Raw genomic sequence first — 8,614 nt, 5'->3', positions numbered from 1 at the left:
ACTCACCAATTGATTGTAGAGCCTTTAGATGACTCCAATTCTCTTAATTGTCCAAATGAGATGATGGGGCTTCCTTAGAACCTAGGATCACATTAGCATAATCAATAGGTCAATTTACACACTATGAACCCTAAAAGTTATCTCTTAGCTAGTTTCCAATTGTCACATTAAATGGCCATCTATGTTCACTATCTTAATCACTAAAAGTAATGAACATACTCAACAATAAAACAACTCATAAATCCTAATTACTAGCCATTTTTTCCAACTAAAAACTAAGCTTAATCCATCATTTACCCTAGGGTTCCTTTGTAGTCAAATTCTCTCCCAATAGCTTCCAAATAAATGGTGTAATTCTCTCTTTCTCTCTCTAAAACATCCAACTAGTGAGAGAAAGTATGAAAACCATATTTTTGAAGGGTTTTAAAGTGAGAGGATGAAAGAGCATAAGGGTTTATGGAAGAGTACACTAAAAGCATGAAAATTGGAGCTAGAGAGAGAAAGTTATGGAAGCTTGAAGAAAACTCCCATGGAGAAATTGAAGAAACGTGAGAGAGGAGAAGGGAAGAAGAAGACAGCTGCTGGCAATTTCAAGAAGGTGCTGGAAATTCAAGATATTTATAGGCCAACTTATCCATTCCCTTAAAATTACAAAATTAGCCTCCAACAATTTACTTATTCTCCTCTAATCTTTTATGTAATTTTTTTGCTCTTTTAACACTGGGACAAGGTCTATAATGGCCTAGACATGTTCGGGTTCATAAAAACTTAAAATTTTAACCTGAGGTGAAAAATGACCATTTTGCCCCTATTATGAAAATTGTTGAAACTTCTAGTTTTCTTCGTGTTTTCACCAGCACACATCATTTATACAGTCTTATACCCATTTTGACCTTAAAATATCATAAAACTTTCTTCTGGAAGCTTATTAGAGAAAATGACGAAATTACCCTTGGCTCGTATTATTACATCTATGCTTAGTTACAAGTCTATAGAGGTTGGGGTCTCACAAAAGTGCAGTGTCTAGTCTAATTTTTTTTTTTTTTTGCCATTTTAATACTTGATCCTAGTAATCGAACTCATCTAGAGACCATGGACAAACCATTTGTCAACATCTCCAATTCCCTAGACCTAAGGCTTCCATGAGTTATTACTTATCATGCTACAATAAGATATTTCTTTTTATTCACTTAAGGTGATGAATCCTTTATTGATCATTGACTTGTCTTTAAATGCCTTATGGTACACCCAATATTTATCCCTTTATAAAAATCCTTGGCTAGGCCCACTTGAGTCAGCATCAATGTATAACACTTCTTATATAAGGTAATCACATGATCTCAAGTCTAAGAATCACTTAAACAAATGTAACATGAGAATTTGTTATATAAACAAGTGAGTGATATACCAAAATGAATTGTCATGATAGATCATATTTAGTGAACTTGTTTTTATAGCTAGTATCCACATGTTAGTTTAAGTATCCTTATACTTCAATTTACAAGATATATTTCCCACTTCATAAGTGAGGAACATAATCATGCGTCGGTCTCAATGTCTTAATAATATTCATATTTCTTGATAAAACTTTTGACTGTGAACTATTTAGGAATAATGATTTGATGCAATAAGGTTCTCTTAATTATAACTTTTTAAAATACATTTTGTAAAGCATGTGATATTCCATGGACTTTATTTCCATTAAATCAACATATATAACGATTTAAGAAATAAAGACTGCCATTCATAAATAATAAATACTTAAATATAATAAGTAACTCTGTACAATCAATTTGATTGGCTTGTAAGGCATAGAAACATTGTATAAAAAAGGAGATGTGGGTTCGTTGTATAATGCCTAAGTTGACCTCGAAGGTGATTTGGATGCTTTTGATAAAGAGAAAGTCACCATGAGAAACAATGATCTCTTCATGGATGTAACATTAAAATCTTTTAGAATGACATACTATCTTTCTTCTACTAAATGATGCAAACAAAACTTAATAGAGGTGATATGCTATCGATGACAATAGTTATAGAGTTTTTGCCAAGTTCCCTAACTTGTTAAAAGGATTAGCTTGGATAGGAATTATCTGATATGAGTTTTAGACAATGCTTATCAGATTTGGGAATTTTAGGTGGAATTTTTCTTACTTGAAACTTGATTTTCCTTTCGGATTTGCATGTCGTAAAAATCTTATTCAGTGCTAGAACAAGGAATTCCATACTTTTATAATTTCTTTTGGTGAAATTACTTGACTTTGGAAGATGTGGCTAATATTTATTTGCTACCTATTCTTAGTGACATGAACCCTCAAAACATTATGTTTAATACAAAAGAGATAATGGAAGAGGAATCTTTGTGAGTAGCTTTCAAAAAGTCTGTCATTTACCAAGTTGTGGAAAGAAGTGTAGGTGTAAAATTCTTGCGATGGTGTTGTTATTTTACAAATGATGAGGTTCAATATCCGTATAGCTGGAAGGCTTTTATGATTTATAGTGTAAATCTAAGGGTTTAAGGCATTAAAATGGGCATGAAATGTCTAATGTGCCTTTATTTTTTTTCAAATTTGAAACTAAAGTATCAATACATTTGTCAAAAATATCTATACTGTTTCCTTTCCAAGCAAGGGCATTAATACATCAAGAATATGCATGGATACATGTTCATCAGGATGCCATTTTGGGTTTCAAGTATTAATACTTTTACTCCAAAGTGCAGTTTTAAGCCTAAAATCAAGTCCTTTGATCCTTCTAAGTGTCATCTTCCAAGTAAACTCATTTAGTATCAATTTGTATATTTTTCTAAGTTATAAACGTTCAAAATATCATTTGAAAATGTGAATTTAAAAGCTTACCAAGCTAAGTTACAAATCTAACTCTAAGTAAAAATTGGGGTTAGTTGAATGAAATGATTGAATTACATAAAAAGACTCTGCACTAAAGGGTTTAGTTGAACTTCCTCATATTTGGATAGTTACGACACATTGCTAGATGTCAATCTTGACTTATAAAGACAAATTAATCAATTTAGAATTAATGATAAATGCAAAGTGGTTCATTTATTTAATCATATTCAATTTAGGGTTATAATTCATATTTATTGTTAGCATGTTAAGAACGTAATGGGTCTTACACATTATGAGTGACTATGTGGGAGATCAAAATGGGAAATTAAGTTGAACTTAATTGCAGAAAAGTTTGAAACTTCAAGGATTTAATTTAAAGAGTTCAATTGAATTTGGGTAATTTTACAAAATAGCACGAATGTTATGCAAATCTTACTTAGGTTAGGATTAGTGTAATTGCCTAAAAGTGTTTATGTCACAAGTACATTTTAGTGAAACAAACAAAACTTTAAAAACTTTAGATGAAGAAAGAAATGCAGGTATCAAATACTAATGAAATCAGGGAGAAAACAAATAGTTTTTAATCGAAGATATTGGTTTCATTATTAGTGCTTGTGCTTGCAGAACCTAAGGATGATCTCATAAGCCATGATCTACAGTTACGTCTACTTAAACAAGTGTGAAGGTGATATCGGCTAGATTCTTTAGATTTACTGGCCTAATTTGAGATTTGTTTCCACCCCATAAAGCCTCTGAGATAAGTTTGTAAGCATGTTCTGTTGGATGGAAGTAATCCCAAAACAAAACCTCATTAGGATTGAGGCAAATTTGGTATCCTTCTATACCGCATTGCAGTTTTCCTCTTAGAGGCCCATTTCCACAACAGGCGCTAGTTACATCAGAGAAACCTGTGGAATCAAAGATAAGCTTCTTAATTTATCAGCTCCTCAGAATAGCAAGCTAGACGAATAAAATTACCAAAGTTTGTCTAGCCTTTAAATCTTTAATTGGATGGAAAACATTAAAACTCCTCATCTTTAGTGTCTATGTGGATGTTACATGTCAGTGTGTACATGACAAATAGGCAAGGTAAAGGATCTATAGATGCAGATAAGGCATGCCAGGTAGCCAATGTCACATGTCATCTGCAATTTAGCACGAATTTTCATATTTCGTCATATAAACATTGGTGTGGCAAAAATAACAACCGTGTAGATACTAATGTGATAGAGATTTTAATTTTCATAAAAAAAAATAAAAACTTAATTAAAAAAATTAATATTTTAAAGTTCGATAGGAAACAATAGAAGAACAACGCTTATAAAAAAACCTTGAAAAAATACAAGGGCTTTTTTAATATTTCAAACTTTATTCTTTTTATCAAGTTTGAGAATCAATGTGTCTTATTATATTTCAAGAGTTTTCTATAAAAACTTAGATAAAGAATTTGTGTAATAACTTAGATGGTTAGGACTTTTTTATTAAGTTAAAAAAATTTTAAGCTTAGTTATTTAAATGAGTTAATTACACATTTAGCACTCTAACTATATCAAATATTTGTTTTGGTACTTAAAGTTTAAACGTGCGTAATTAAGTACTTGAATTTTCTGTCGCCTATAAAACTAACATTGTTAGTATAATGGGTAAAGTTTCCAAAAACTTCCAATAGAATCATTACACGTGTTTAAATATAATGTCATTTCTGTTTCTATTTTTTTGTCTAAAAGTTTTTTATTTTTGAAATTTAAAATAAAAATGAAAGAGAAAACTTCAAAACAAAAATGAGGAAAGAGAAAATGAGAGAGAAAGGAAAGAGAGAAAAAGGAGAGGAGGGAGAGCTAGCGGTGATCTGCCTCGGGTCGACGAACCCTTGATTTCTGTTCCGCTGCTCCTCTCTCCTCTTTGTCTTTTCACTTTCTCTCCTCCTTAATATCATTTTTAATATTCATGTTTTTGTTTTTTTTTCATTTTTGTGAGATTTTTTTTGTTTGGAAGTTTTAGTTTTAATTGAAAATTTAATTAAAATTAAAAAAGATTAAGAAAAACTAAAAAATAAATAAGAGAAAGTACCGAACATATTCTTATTAATTTTTTTTATTTGACTAATTGCATGCATTTTTAAAGTTTAATTGTGAAATTAAATATTTTTTTACAAAAAAATCAAATTAAATATTTGATTATTGTTTGAATACCAAATCACAAACTTATTTTCATTTTATGAGCATAGAGATTTACCATAACGAGTTGGAATTGCTCGGAAGCGCTGGACAATATCATATATGGCTCCATAAACACCAATTGCGCCGGGGTATCGAATGGGGATATTATTTATCAAGCTTTCCAGTCCCTTATTGTATTTCTTAACCATCACATTCATCTTTCCATAGCAGCGATTGATAGGCGCACCGAGCAAGAGAGCTCTTGCTGGAACGCAGCCGACAGGACCTAGGGAAAACACAGCAATTCTGCGAGCACCAAGTTTGTAAATTTGGTCAATTAAGGTAGCTACTTCTTTCATCATGGCTTGCACGTAGGCGTCTGGATCAAGTGTTGGGGGATCAAAGGGAATGAAGTAATTGAATATGTCATTAGATCCGGACTCCAAGAAGAAAAGAGATTTCTGAACTAGATTTTTATCTATCTGATTTTGCTCTACTAACGTTTGGAATTGTCGTAGTTGCTCCTGGATAGATATCACTCCCTGTGGCATCAAAATGTTAGCACATAAAATTCTCAAGTTTCAAATTATGCCAAAGAGAGTGTTGGTGGCTCTAAAGGGTCCTTATTGTTGCAATTTACAAATGAGTAATCAAGCGGTATTCGAGTCTTACCTGGTCCATGTTGGTTCCTTGCAGAACACCACTGCCAGCGCTAGCAAAGTTGATGCCATTTGATGGGTAATCTTTTCTACTTCCATTTATGACCGCAATCTGTGCCTCAAGGTATGGTTTTTGCATATCAATGCCAATAAATTGTGCTGCTTGCCATTTTAACCCTCCCAAAATGTTAATTATTTGAACAATTAAAATAAACAAAAAGATGAAAATAAAGGTTGACAGTATGTGCAGTGTCCAAAGTTCTTAACCGAAATAGAGGTAGGTAAAGAACTAATTAAGTAGGAGCAGGCTCACAAATAAAATCAGCAACTGTTCTGCCATTAGTGAACCTGCCAGTAGGTTGGTGGAAAAATGTTGAGCCATAAGGTGAGAAATCTGCCTGTACACTACAGTTTTTGTTAAAATGATTGTTTCCAGCATCAAAAATGGAGTCTCCAAAGATAAAAATTGCTGGAACATTTCGGGAAGAGGCTAGAGTAGATGAAAAGATGAGGATGACCACAAGAATAGTGTAAAGCTTCCCCATGTTTCATGAAAAACTGAAATGAAAATTAAGGAATGTGGAGGAGGTTATATGAAGTGAAAACGAAGGTGGTTAGCAAAGAGAAGGCAAAGCAAGAGAACCAAAAGACAAAATGAAACGGAATGCTTGTGAATGAAAGCCCTGGTTTGAGCTTTTGATTTCATTTTGCCGACCTCCTCCCTTCGCTCCCTCTCTCTTTGTCTCGTGAATCCAATCTCTTTGTCGGCTTCTGAGTTCACATTTTTAGTCAGTAACTACCGAAGAAGAAACATGGCAGAAGCAGTGGATGCATGGGGAAAAGCCAGAAAAGCAGCGGATGCTTTGTACGAGCTTAGAGACACTTTTTTCCCACAAAATGCAGATAATAAAACCTCTAAATTGCAACAGAATCCCATCTCGCTCTCAAGCTCCTCGATTCTATTCCTCCTGGTATTTTCCAATCATTCTGAATCATGCCCGTTTCATTTTTTTTCCGCGGTTCAAGTTAAAATACGATCGAAAACTCTTTTGTCTTTTCTTCTTTTTGTTGGAAGCGGATTGGTTAGCTCTCTACCTTTTATGTATGCGATAGGAAATTTAACGCTTCAACAATTCCTTCCAACTTTTTCTGGTTATTATAATCTAAGTTTGGAAAGACTAATGTGGATTTAAAGCTTATGCGTTTGAGAATAGCTAGAAAATTGAAACACCATTTCTTTCCTCCTGGTTGAAGTTTGCTCTCCGAAATCTTTGCACCACTAGTAGATTAACATTACTAGAATATATGCATATATGTATACCATATGGGTAATCATCTGCTGACATGGCATGACACCATGCAATTGAACACGCAACAATGGAACGGAAATATTTTAAGCAATTGTCACTACCCATTTCTTAATTTTATGTTATACTTATAGCAATCTTCATCACTCATGAAACATTAAACTAAACATTTTTACCGCAGAGCAAAGAAAATTACCTGTGGAGCGTACAACATATGAGTATTTAAGAGGGAAGGTATTAGATGTAGTGCCTGACTATCGGGAGGAAGCCTAGGATCATCTCTCAAAACTAGTAAGCAAGAACAGAATGTTGTTTGGCTAGCCTGGCTTGATTTAATTCTTGGACTTGGAATAAGGCTTATGTTTTTAATCTAATAATTTTGACTCCAGGTTAAGTTGAATCTGACATGAAAGTAAAATGATAAAACAGTGGTTTGGACTGTTCTGTGGAGAGAAAGAAAAAACAGAGCAAAAATGGAGGAGAAAAGTGCTTCATTAATCAGCAAACTCATAATATATACAAGCATTATATGGTTAACTCCTGTTTACAAAATGGACAAGTGTTATTAACCTAAACATGCACTAAGACACCTCATAAACACTAGTATAACATACTTAATAACTAGTACAATGAAGCAAAATACATAGTGTTGAACAAAATGATAACATTAATGCATGCTCAGTCAATGCATGCTTTAACTCTAACACTCCTCCTTCAAGTTTGCATTGACAAAACTGAGCTCAACTCTCAAAGTTTCAAACCTGGACATAGGCAGAGTCTTGGTCATAATGTCTTCTAACTGATTCAATGAAGAACAATATTCAAGAACAATTTCCCCACTTCTTTCAGCTTCTCTGATAGCATGGAACTTAACCTTTATGTGTTTAGTCTTACTAGGAAACATAGGGTTTTTAGTGATGGCTATTGCAAACTTACTATCAACAAAGATGCTTGTTGGAGTCTTTTGCACAAAGGTTAAGTCATTTAGAATTTTCCTTAACCAAGTAGCCTGGTTAGTTGCAGCATTGATTGCTATATGCTCTGCCTCAGCGGATGATTGAGCAATGACAGTTTGCTTATGTGAATTCCAGGAAAAGTTTCCATTGCCTAAAGAGAAAATATAACCAGATGTGCTCTTGGAGTCATCAACACTCCCTGCCCAGTTGCTGTCTAAATATCCAATGAAATTAATCTCCTTCAATCTTCCAAAAAACAAGCCATGATGAATGTTGCCTTTCAAATACTTAAGAATATGTTTGGCTGCAGCAAAGTGAATGTCAGAGGGCTCTCTTATAATCCTGGATAGTAAACTCACTGAATACATTAACTCAGGTCAAGTTGAGCAAATGTATAATAAACTTCCAATGAGACTTCTATAGCTAGCAGCATCCTTAAGTTTGCAGCCATCATTTGCAATCAGCTTTTGATTCACTACAAGTGGAGTGGAAACAGAGTTGTAGCTACTAATGTGAAACTTGATCAAGATGTCTCTGATATAATTTCCTTGTGACACAAAAATGCCTTTACTTGTTTGGCATATTTACATCCCAAGAAAATAGTTCATCAAGCCTAGGTCAGACATACTGAAATTCTTCTCCATATCAGACTTGAACTTATTGATTTCTTCTGTGTTACAACCA

At 33.4% G+C, this 8,614-nt stretch overlaps 1 protein-coding gene across 1 annotated transcript; it reads right to left on the bottom strand.

Moving 5' to 3' along the window:
- Nucleotides 1-3,518: 3,518 nt before the first annotated feature.
- On the bottom strand, nucleotides 3,519-6,212 carry GLIP6 (GDSL-motif lipase/hydrolase 6). The gene is made up of 4 exons (XM_018114919.2): nucleotides 5,981-6,212; nucleotides 5,681-5,826; nucleotides 5,085-5,550; nucleotides 3,519-3,757 (listed from the first exon to the last, which is right to left on the bottom strand). Exons 1-4 carry the CDS (start codon nucleotides 6,210-6,212, stop codon nucleotides 3,519-3,521), a joined length of 1,083 nt encoding a protein of 360 aa, XP_017970408.2.
- Nucleotides 6,213-8,614: the final 2,402 nt, after the last annotated feature.

Source organism: Theobroma cacao, chromosome 2 (assembly GCF_053813885.1).
Source record: "Theobroma cacao isolate CCN51 chromosome 2, ASM5381388v1, whole genome shotgun sequence".
NCBI classification, from domain to species: domain Eukaryota; kingdom Viridiplantae; phylum Streptophyta; class Magnoliopsida; order Malvales; family Malvaceae; genus Theobroma; species Theobroma cacao.
Note: the sequence above shows the minus strand (reverse complement) of the source record. Positions and strands in the feature narration are given on the sequence as shown.